Source organism: Geospiza fortis, unplaced genomic scaffold, assembly GCF_000277835.1.
Source record: "Geospiza fortis unplaced genomic scaffold, GeoFor_1.0 scaffold182, whole genome shotgun sequence".
Taxonomy (NCBI): domain Eukaryota; kingdom Metazoa; phylum Chordata; class Aves; order Passeriformes; family Thraupidae; genus Geospiza; species Geospiza fortis.
The window spans coordinates 2,241,727-2,253,986 of NW_005054367.1; the positions used below are offsets into that span (position 1 = coordinate 2,241,727).

General features: G+C 42.4%; 1 protein-coding gene across 1 annotated transcript in view; it reads left to right on the plus strand.

Annotated features, from left to right (window-relative positions):
• The window catches only part of LOC102041347 (sodium channel protein type 5 subunit alpha-like), a 217,310-nt gene that overhangs the window by 141,412 nt on the left and 63,638 nt on the right, over positions 1-12,260 (plus strand). The window contains exon 17 of the mRNA XM_031059735.1: positions 813-1,280. Within this exon, the coding sequence (XP_030915595.1) occupies positions 813-1,280 (468 nt within the window). The remainder of the gene's footprint in view (positions 1-812; positions 1,281-12,260) is intronic.

The following is a 12,260-nucleotide window of genomic DNA, read 5'->3' on the forward strand; positions in this document are numbered from 1 at the left end:
TTAGTAATTAGAGGGATTTCCATGATGGGGCTATAGTGCCGCAGATGAGATGAAACTCAGACCCTCCTGTTTCCAGGACCAAACATGTCATAGTTGAGATGGTCACAGCACAAAGCAGTACACTCCATTTTCAGAAGGCTTCAAACCTGTTTTTATTACAGCATGCATGCTTTTTATACATTCTTACAAAACTCACAAGTTTGCACTTTACTCATTGGTCACAAAAGACAAAGTGCTCATTGGAATAGGCAGTTGCAGGTTTCTCTTATTTATCCTCCTTTCTTTCATGTTTTCTATGTCAATGACCTTGGTAGAAAATTCTTTCAGGGCTAAACACGGATCTTCTTACCAAACTTCTCTCTGGCTCACAGAAGTCACTGTATATCGGAATCTCTAGCTGGTCAGAGTGACCCCAAGAAATGTTAGAAAGTCTCTTTACCTAGCCCAGCGGTCAAAGAAGGAGTCAGAGCTCTTCAGTTCTTGGTCTCAAGGTTGTTTATTGTTCCTTATCTATAAAATTCTTTCTCCTGGCCTGCTGAGGTCTGCTCAGCAAGACAGTCTGAGGCACTCTGCCTGCCCCCTGGGCAGTGTTATGTCTTTATACTAAAAACTGCATATACAATGTTTACAATCATTTCCAATACCTATCACTTATGTTAGACAGTGAGCTTCTACTCTAAACCAATCTAAAAGTGCCAGCATCACCCAGAAGATGGAGGCCAAGAAGAAGAAGGAGAAAGGCTGGACATGCCCAGATTCCTCCACCCCACATTTAAAATTCATCAACTTCCTTTCAACTTCACTCCTTCCAGGTGCTCAACCTGTTCCTTGCCTTGCTGCTGAGCTCCTTCAGCGCCGACAACCTCTCGGCCCCGGACGAGGACGGCGAGATGAACAACCTGCAGCTCGCTTTTGCCCGCATCAACAGGGGCCTGCAGTACGCCAAAAAAGCCGCCTGGAACTTCTGCTGCCACGTCCTCAGGCACCCCAAGACCACAGCTGAGAAGAAGGCCATGATGAAACTTGCTGCCCAGAACCCAGGAGCCCTCAACAACTGCGTGAACAGCCACGCCACCGCCGAGCTCGGCAAAGACATGGAGAACCACAAGGAGAACCGTGCTGAGGATGGGGTCAATAAAAATGGAGAGAAACACCCAGCAATTACAGATGATGATTTTATGACCAATCCTGACCTGTCCATTTGTGTTCCCATTGCTGTGGGTGAGTCGGATATCGAGGAGGAGGATGAGGAGCAGAGCACCTTTACGGAAATGGAGCAGGTAGGCAATTAAAGTATTTGTTAATTTTGGCTTATTAAATGCCCTTTGTTCCCACCCTTGGTCTGGATCCATGGCTAGTGATGCAAATGTCCTATGGCCTAATCCTGCCTTTGATATGCTGCTAACTTCAGAAGAAGCTACAGATGCATATCCAAGAGCAAAATTCAGTTTCCAACAAGAGAAATTTCCTTTCTTTGTATTCTTTGCACTTGTCTAGATTAATTCTTCTAACCAGAGCAATTAAATCCTTTCTCACACAGCAGACTGGTTCTTTTGCCTTTCAGCTGAATCATGGGAATGCTGCAGAATAAATCTTAGGTTAGTGGGGGATTTTTCTCAAAATGGGCTCTGTCTTGGTTTGATTTGTGCAACAAGAATGGAAGGCCAGGTAGTTCTCTTTAAAACACAATAAGACAGAGGATGATATGACAAGGCACCAGAGAAAAAGAGAAGATGTGTTATCATTTGTATTCTGACAAGAGAAAGTTACTCGCCTCCTCTTTGGTGCGACATGGCAGATTTCCATTTTTTTTCCCAGAGCACTCAGTAGTAAAGTCTGAAAAAGTCTGTGCAGTCTGAAGTGTTGTATGAAATGAAGAAACATCTTCAGGGTAATGCTTTTCTTTGTCTCCTTCTCCCCCTCTCCATTTTTTACCAGCTTTATCTCTCAGCTCCACACACCATATCTAGTTAATGTTTTCAAGAACCTCCAGCCTTGATCCAGCACCTTCTGACACTGTCTGAAACCAATGGAGTTCAGCAGGTACTGGATCAAAGCTCCTGACTCACATCCAGCAGTCAGGAGGGATCCTCCATCTCATGGTCAAGGGGAAGAAAGTTTGAAAACAAAATAGTTGTTAGAGAAGGAAGGACTGGCGTAAAAAAGCTCCAAGGAAGGATTCTGTGTCAGGAGCTGGGCACAAATCAGCTGCTTAAGGTTAATTTCTGCTGCTGTGTTGTGGAAATGTCTTCAGTGTCAGTGCATCACCAAAAAGTCTTTCACAGTGATCGTCTCACTGGGGAGTGGAACAGCAAGAGGTCAGAAAACTTAATCACAAGCTCCACTGTCCAAATAGAAACCTAGGTAACAAAAAGACAAGTCTGCAATTTTTGGTAAACACATTTAGTGTGGGTTTTTTGTGTCTATTTTATTGAAATGATCTGTGGATCAGTGTGGTAGTATGAATAATATCTAGCTTTTCTCTTTGAAGTCCTTCTCTATTCCCTGGCTGTATTTGAACCAACAAGCAGAGAGCATTTGAAAAGTAAAATAGGAATGCAGTAGATGAAGAAGAGAATTGGTAAAAAAAGAAGTAAACTTAATGAATTGAGATAAAGAGAGTTTAATAGAAAAGATATTTCTTTCTTAAAATAAAGATATAATAATAATAATAATAATAGTGGAACTACAATATGCAAAACAAGTGATGCTCAAGGCATTTGCTCACCACTTGTTGATCAATGCCCAGGCAGTTCCCAAGCAGTGGCCCCTGGCCAGCTTTCCCCCCCAGTTTATACACTGAGCATTTATTCTCATTCTCAATCCAAAACATGGCCCTGTACCAGCTACTGGGAAGAAATTAACCTTATCTCAGCTTAAACCAGGACTGTTCCTTAGTATCAAGTGATCTGTAAATATTTCCTAGTGTGTATGTGGATAGTAGTGTATAAATATGTTTAATTATGGAATTCTGGGTTTGGTGATTTTTTTTTCTTTTTGGTCTTTAAAGATGCCCACACCTTTCTGCTGTGTCTGGCAGGTGGTAACAATCTCAAGCACTCAGATTTTTTTTCCTTCACACTGAAAGCAAGAGCTTGATGAAATTTTGAACTCTGGAAGTGTGTGCCTGTGCATGCTCAGGGGTGGGTGTTGCACCACTGTATCATTCCTCTCTCAAGATAAATAGTAACATTCACAATTGCAAGATAAATCCAATAATAGGGCATGGAGGGCTTGGGATTTTTATGTCTTAATGTGCTTTAAAAGTGTGGAAATGCAGATTTCTCTTTTGCTGCACTATGTGTGTAAATTAGTGGAAGAAACAGGTTATTATTATTTTATACCATAAATGTAGAATTAGAGTTTTAGTAAGATCTATTAGAGTCATGAGAGAAAGAGCTGATGTGGAAAAAGAGGCATTTCACTGAACCAATATTATGGATAAAAGTTGATTTGGAAATATTAAGAAAACTCCTAATAGTTTCAATAATATTGAAACGTCATCACTTGTAATAGAAACATTGGGGATTCAGAGTGAAACAAAATAGGGGGAAGCAAAACCCAGTAGGAGAAGCAAACCAAGATTCTGCTTTCCCACTGTATCTTTTAATGAAATTCTCAACAAACATTAGAGGAACATTGTCACCTTACCACGAGATATTTGGATTGCAGTGAAATAATGTGGTTCACTGCTGGCATGTGCATTAAACAGAAGGCATGGAGTTGAGAAATGAATTAATTAGCTTTGTCACTGGTGCTTTCCAGGCTTGGACAAACAGCTGCTGCAGGTCACTGCTGTTCCCCTGTGCAGAGACCTGATCAATGGTTTGCAGTTTTTATCTGCAGGTCTGAGAGGTCTACTGCAGAAAAGGTCCAAATAAGCAGAGAATTCATATATCCAGAAAGCAATTTAAACAAATTTCTAGAGGGGAAACTGTGTGTGTACAAGGCTGTTCCAACTCAAAAACTCAAAATACATTGGCATAATAAATAAACAAAAATAGGAAGAAGCTTAGAAGCAGAAATTATAATTGGGTGATGAGCTTTGCATTTGCTTTTCTGCAAAACCCTAATAAATTTTGCACAGCTGTAAATATCCCTAAAAGGAGCAGAGCCATGAGAAAGCAGATGCCGACAAATTGAAAGATCTGTCATTTTTACTGATGCCCATTCCAAAGATGTATGATCTCTGGACTCAGAAGAAAATTCTCTTGATCAACATGTGGGTTACTGCAGGAGAAATTATTGTATCTGAAGGCTGATATGAAATCCCAGTTCCCTGGATATTGAGTTGTGGGACCTTGCAGTGGGCTGACCCTTTTACCAAGGACATCCCTGTGGGACTGTGGGGAATAAATTTCCTCACTCACAGCCAGAAACTTTAATCCTGCAAGCCCCAACTCCATGGGTGTCCTTACCTCCTCCCCTCCAGGATGTCCAGGATAACCAGATTAGAGCTCCCAAAGGAAGAACAACATGAACAAGAGCAAAATTTACATGATTGCACTGAGAGGGCACAATTAGGGTGAAGTATCACTTTGTGCAGAGGGCATCACACAGAAACCAAACAAGAAATACCAAGGGTATGCTAAACATTCAAATCTATTCCAACTTTCCCCTAATTACAATCCATATTTTTACATATTTCAATATTTTAGTATGTACAAAGGGATTGTGTATGTACATTCACTTCTGAGGAGAAGACAAAGTACCCTGCTTCCCTTTAAAGTTGTTGGCTGACCTGGAATTGAGCAGCCCTGTGGCAGCGTTGCCAGAATGTGTTTTCCTCCTCCTGCAAGTGGATTTTGGTGCAAGAGGATGGAAAAGAAGGTGACAGGAGATGCATAAAAAGGGATAATGTGGATGAATGCCTCTGCAGTGCGCAGTTAGTAAACCTACACAACCCTTACACACTCTTTACACATTCTCTGTCAGTTGAAGATCCCAGCCCAGATATCCTGTGCTTCCATCAGTCTGACTTGTCCAGTCTAAAAGACTTATCCAGTCTAAAAGACTTGTCCAATCTAAAAGAGAGAGGCTAAAGGGATGCTGGTCTTAGGCAGAACCACAAAGTTATTGATCTCAGTGGGGTGTTTTAGGGTGAGGATCATCTCAGCTTACAGCTCCTGTACCAAAAAGAGTACTTCCCAGGTTCTTCCCAGAAAGTCACAAAACTATTCTAAAATAAGCCATTGTGGCTATGAAAAATGGGTCCCAGAGCATTGCACACAGCAGCCTGAAATTTCAGACGATGAGAAAACCTTCTGTGACTGCACATTTTCCATTCCTGAGTAATGGAAATGTCTAAGTTTAAATTTCAGCTGCCATTTCTATTATCAAAGCTTGCACTGGCAGCAGCCATGCTCCTGAAAGCTGCCAATTTGTGGCACTGTCTTTGAGAGGGTTTTGAAGGAGTGAGCCCATCTGATGGCTCCCAAATCTCCTTTGATTACTGAGATGCAAGTGAGATGCTCTGCCAGCTCAGAGAGCCAGGGGACACGTACCTGTGCCTGTAGCCCACACATCCTACAGTGAAAGGATCCAAAAGGAAAACAGAGCAATGAAAGTCAGCACAGGCACAAGAAATGGGGAGTGAGGCTGAGAAAGAGCTGCCTTGGGCTAAATTAATTTGTCACTGCTGTGTGATATGTGTGTTGCTGCTGGTCACTGCAGCATTTTAGTTTGTGTCTTTATCTAACCCCTTCTCCTTGACCTGTTCATAGTGCTGGGGAAGTCTCTCCCTCTCAGTCCACAAGATTTCTTAATAATTTAATGGTTTTTAGCCTCATAATGAGAAAAAAGAATAACTCTCTTTCAATTCTTTCCCTGTCTTTGACATGTAAAATATGGGTTTTCCCAGCAGGAAAACAGCTCCTAAGAGCTCAGCAGCAACCAGAGTAATGTACAGGCTGCATCTTCTTGAGGTTCTTTTGGTTTCCCATTTTGGCTTCCTAGATGATTAAAATGTGGAAGTTACCATCTTGAGCCTCCACAGAGTGTCTTGTAATTGCTTTATGACCATTTTTCATACATGGCACCACTTTTCAATGCCCTGAAAAAGAAATAAATAGATTATGGGGACAGCAAGGTGATGAGATAATTAAGTGGATACAGTCCAGTCCAACTAATGGATTCTACAACAACTTACCTGCAATTTAGCTACATTGAAGGTTTCAGACATCAGAGGGGTTTGTACCATTTACATTAGCTATCTAAGTGCAAAGCTTTTATCTTCAAAAACTTCTGCTTTAGTTGTGCTTCCCTTTCAAGTGGCCCAGAGCTGTAGCCCAGAACAGTCTGTGCTTTTTTCACAGTGACATCGTTTTTTGGTTCAGAGGAATCCTGTGATAAATGGACCTAAAGGAGGTTCCAGATGAGTAATGCTGGGTGTCCTAAATCAGCCCCCAAAACATGACATCCTGCACTTACAATTAACTCTATCTTGTACCTATTGCCACAGTCCCAGTGAGATTCAGGTTTTTGGGCTCACTGTCTGGATTCTTCTGTTCATCCATGAGTTCCTACAGCCAGGAAATTTTAGTAGTACCACCTAAAGAAAAGGTTCTACTCTTTCCTTCGCGTTTGAGTCAGTCCAGCAGGGTTGTTACATCTTTCTGCCCTTCTTTAAATTGAGTTACTACACATGTTGCCTTACTCAAATCTCCTCAGAATACCACTGAGGAGAAAACCTATTGTTTTTGCTGGGTCCCCAGACAAAGGAAGGAATTATGAATCTGACTCCATGTTCTCAGAAGGCTAATTTATTATTTTATGATACTATATTATATTAAAGAATACTAAACTAAACTATATTAAAGAATACAGAAAGGATACTTACAGAAGGCTAAAAGGATAATAATGAAAACTTGGGACTCTTTCCAGAGTCCCAACACAGCTTGGCCCTGATTGGCCAATGAGTCAAAAAAACTCACAGCAGAATCCAATGAAACAATCACCTGTGGGTAACCAATCTCCAAACATATTCCTCATGTGACCACAACACAGGAGAAACAAACAAGATCAGAATTGTTTTCCTTTTTCTCTGAGGCCTCTCTGCTTCCCAGGAGAAATGTCAGAACCCAAGAAATTCCTCTGTCTGCCCTGGATGGCTCCAGCCCCTGCCAGGGGGCTCAGAGACCCTGGCACAGAGCCCAAGACCCCTGTGCCTTTGATTGTGACCCATGGAAAAAATTACCAACCTTATATGAGGATTTACAAGCCATGAAAGTTTAAGTAGAATGATAATTAGTTTGTTACAAGATAGAAAAGTAGAATTTTGAGTTTTTAGAATGGGGGCTCAATGTCCCAAGATGGAGGGATTTGGGCGTGCCTTGTCCTTCTTTCTCCTTCTTCCTAGCCTCTGTCTTCTGGGTGATGGTGGCAATTTTGGATTGGTTTAGGGTAGAGACAGACTGTCTAACATAGGTGATAGGTATTGGGAAGTTATTGTAAATAATGTACATGTAGTTTTTAGTGTAAAAAGATGACACCGCCTCTGAGGTGGGCAGTGTGCCTCAACCTGACCTGCCAGACAGACCTCAGTGGGTCAGGGAAAGAATGTTATAGATAACAGCAAATAAACAACCTTGAGAACGAGAACAGAAGAATCCTGACTCCTTCTTTAGTTACTGGGCTGGGAAAAGAGACTCTCTGACACATCTCAGGGTCATCCTGACCACAGAGACCCCCGAGAGAGAAAAATCCTGAGTGAAGGGATTTTCCAGAAAATGTGAATGCCACAAAACACCACGCTGCAGCGGCTCTGTGGCTCATGGCCACATCTCACACTGAGCCCCTCTGCAGTGACAGAACCCGCCTGGATGCCAGTTTTCCACAGAGATCACACCTTTGTGCCTTCCCTGCCGAGCCAGCAGCACGGGCCTGCTTGTCTCCAGGAGATGCCATTATTGATTTGTTCCGAGGCAGTGGCTAATTGGGTCACACACAAAGTGCTGCCTGCCTGCTGCCGGGACCCAGCACTGCCCAGCCCAGCCTGGGCTCCAGGCACGCACACCCCCCGAGCCCTGGCTGGTCTTGCTGTGCTCCCAGTTCCCCCAGAGCCACTTTGTGCCATCCTGAGGAGGAATGGCCCATTCTCCTGCCTCAGGATCACCCCTGGCTCCAGGAACTGCAGAAACTACAGAGAGTTGCTGCTGTGTCTCCTGGGCCTCACCTTTTCCTGACCTGGCAGGGAATATTGCCTGCAGGACTGTGTTTTTCACTGCCTCTCAGGCTTTCCAGCTCCACTTTGCAGTGGGGTTTTCCCAGACCACTCTGGGCACAGCAGCAGCTCTACTGCCATTTTTGGGATGTTTGGATCATGGTCAGAGGACCCAAAGGTGGGTCAGTACCTGGATTTTGCACACTGGATGGGTATTCTTTGCTCCAGAACACACTTTGCTCTCTCAGTCATATGGGGTTTTTTTTCCTCAATGGACAGTTCTCCCTCCTTGTATAGCCTTGTCTGGACTTCACCAAACATATTGCCCAGGGAGAACAGGTTTCCAGCTTGTCTTGGTTTGGAATGACAGGAATCTTCTAAGGAAGGCAGGAGCTTCCCCTGAAATGGAGAATGTAAACCCTCCCCACCCCTCCAAATTGCTATAAATTTTAAATTAATATTAAAAACAACACTGACAGAGTCAGAACACAACCTGACACCCTGTGGGTCAGGGTGCTGGCAGCAGTCCAATTGGAATTGTGGCTGCAGCCCTCCTGGAGTGTCAGGGGTGGTTCTGCTGGAGCAGGGATCCTGTAGAAAAGGGTGCATTCTTCCTCTGAAGATCCAGTGGAAGAAGAGGCAGCTGCTGTTCCTCTGGGAAATCCAGTGAAGAAGCCATGCTGTTATTCCAAAACCTCCAGATTATATCCAGGTAGGAATGCTTGGCTCCTCCCTCTGGGCTCACATCTCCCAATGGGATGCTGTAGTTCTTATCAGCCATGCAGTGACATTCAATAGCTGTTATCAGCAGATGTCCCCTCCCAAGGGAGGAGTAATTGTGATCACTCAGAGATAAGGAAAACTGCCCACTTGACAAAAGACAACTGCCATACAGATGGTAATAGAACACATTTTGCCTTGCAATCTGGAACACAGCTGTAGATGAGTAACTGCCTCTGTACACATCAAAGATAGAGCTGGCTGCCCTCGGTCCCTATTCTATTGGTTCAGCCTCTCTACTGCCCTGAAATAGATCAAAACCCCAAACTTTTATTCTCTTCTTCCCCTTATATATTTCAGAATTCCTAACTCATTTCATTTGACAAGGTAAAACTGTTTCTGATGGCTTTTCTTACAAGTTTCTACCAGTAAGAGATTCATAATTTTGAGGTCAGAAAGGACCAATAAAGTATGATAATTTTGCTTTCTTATAGCACTGAGTCAAGGACTACAGCTAATTTCTGCAGGGAGCCTGTAAGTTTATTTTAGCTATGATGCATCATTTGTAATATGGGAAAAAAAAAAAATTCTCAGGTAACAGAAAGTTCACCATCTGCATGTGGACCCACATCTGTTTCCTTTGTACACAGTGGAAATTTTATTGTACAATTCCTGTTCATTACAAACCTGCTTCTAAACCTGAAGGGCTTCTGCAAAAGTCAGTGGAATTATTCCAGGTTGATGCAAGTGCAGCTGAAATTATTGAAAATTGCTATAAAAATGCCAGTGCACAAAGATTTTGGTATAGAATTGTTTGTGACAATATCTTATGCTCCTAGTAATTCTAACACCTATAAATCAGAGATACCATGAAGCCATGTGTTTATTTGACAGGGTACATTAATTTCAGCCTTTTACTGCAGGAAATATACTTTGCTGTCAGGAACCCTAATGCCCTTTTCAAATAGTATTTATTTTCTGTCTGTTTGCAGTTCCAGTCTGTGGGACATGTTCTCTCTGAGTATAACTAAATAAAATACCATTAAGTCCTGCTGATGACTCCCCAGTTCTCACTGGGAGGAGAGTGAGCCCACGTGTGTACATGCTTGCTGCACACAATAAATCTTACAGCATCCTTCTTGTCAGCTTTATTTGGGCCAATATTTTTTCTGATCATTAAGTAAGATAACAGGGGGGTGTCATTATTATTCTGTACATGGTTTGCCTGGATTTATCACTTTTTAAGCCGTATCTTTTGCTCCATGTTTCTTGAAAACTGTGTAGAACTCAATTATTGGCTAATTATTTTTGGCAATAAAAGAGAACATTTCTGGTTTTATTGTCTTCAGAAGAATAGCAGCAAGGGCATTAAAAAAAAAGAAAACAGGACTGTAAATCCCAGCAGCAGATTTAAAGCACCTATGTCCTTCTACATGTAGAAAGGTGGTTCTGTTTATTTTGTGGCAGTAGAGTGGGGCAGAAACGCCTGTGTCAGATCTCTGCTGACATGAGTGGAGCACTCACACCACAAACAGAGGTTTTAGGGTGCCCATTCAGTTCTCAGTGCCAGGCAAACATATTTTTCCACAGCATAACGCCTAAGGTGCAGGAAATACAGGGAGCTGATGGAGGAGAGAAAGAAAGGAGGGGGAAAAAAGCCAGGCTGGCATTGAAAGAGCTGATATCAGGAGCAGCAGAGTTGACAACATGCGTTTGGACAAGTGCCCGGCCCCGGGACTGCGCGTCAGTCAGTCACAGCTTGCTGGATGCCATTTCCCAGGATCCATGTCCCTCCCTGGAGCAAAAGGCTGACCAGAAATGAGCATTTCTCACTGTTCCTCCCTTTGATAAAGAAAATGCTGACATTTAGCGTTTTGGACAAAAAGAGCAGCAGCCAGTTCCCCAACAGCTCCCGTGCCATGTGAGGCAGTGTTTGTGTTGGTGGGTAAAAGGGCTCCCATTAATTACACTCCAAAATAACATTTCAAATAATTATTATTTTGTTGCTGTTGCCTGTAATAATATGAAACTGTCTTAATGATCAAAATATTAACATCTTAATTGGGTGAAAGGTTCTGGGTTATTTCAGGCACTCGCACTGACTGCACTCCAAGGCAAATTTCCAAAATTTAAACTTCCATCAGAGAAGCCCATTAGTTTGAGTTTTTCATATTATACTGTGGAGAAATCCCAATTACCGAAAGAAACATAAAGTAGATTGTGATTAAACTTCAAAATGCAATTTAGCAGAAGGTATTAGCTTGAACTCTGAACAATGAACACTTATGAAACGCTTTCACTGCCTATTTAAGCCTATTGAATTGATAACAGTATAAATTAACTTTGGCAGTCCATCTTTTTGCCAAGTTCTTCCTCTCAGACAACTTTTAAGAGTGCACCCTTGGAATAATGAATTTCTGTTTTATTATGGGCTGTGTGTTGCTCAGTGTGGTAAAAGATCTAGGGCCAGGAAGACAGAAGCCATTAGAAAAAACGTGCCTTACTCTGCAGCCAGAAATCAAAGGCTTAAAATATTCTGGATTAATCCAAGAAGGAACGCTTCTGAACTGCTGCTTCTGAGGGATGACATTTTGCAAAGCATCCAACACACAGGCAGAGACCAGCAGTTAGTGGCTGTGATGAGGTTTGTCTGGCAAAGTTTTAGTTCACCTTTATTCAAAATAGAAGAAAATACCAGGTCAGGCTGGTTCCAGGGAGGTTTTGCTGTTAACATCTTCTGCTGAGCAGCTGTGGTTTCTGGCCAGCCCTAGCCTTGGACATCCTGAATTGAAATGGCCAGATAATTTTATCCAGCTAAGTACTCACAGGTGCGTTATTTTTCTAGAGCAGCTGCTGGAGTTTTCTTACAAATGCCCTGTGACTTTTTTTGGGAAAAAATATGTTTTCTTAGGTCAAGCAGGAGGATAAGATCAGTGTTTTTCTTACATAAGTTTAACTTCAGACTTCCATGCCCTTAACTCTGACAGGTGACAGCACACACAAAAATCACCTGGCACCTACAGACATCCAGGTTGGGGGCATCATCTGCCCAGGGGCTGGGCAACAAACTCTTCTCTTTCTGAACTCAGAGACTATTGTGTTTAATCTGTTTGGCCCACGTGGCTCCTATGCATGTGTTAGTGATTTGGATTTTTATAAGCATGGTTCCTATAAAGGCTGAGTCATCAAGAAAGTGAAAAAAATTGCATATGAATTCACAGAGCAAATGTAAGCAGCACCTTCTAATTTTGATGTTTTACTACTCCCTTGCACCATTTTGTTTCTGGCTTTTGCATAGATGAATGACAAGAGAAATGACAGGGAGGGGTGGATAAATGCTGCAAAATGGAACAAAATCAGTGTACTAAGCTGTGGTTTG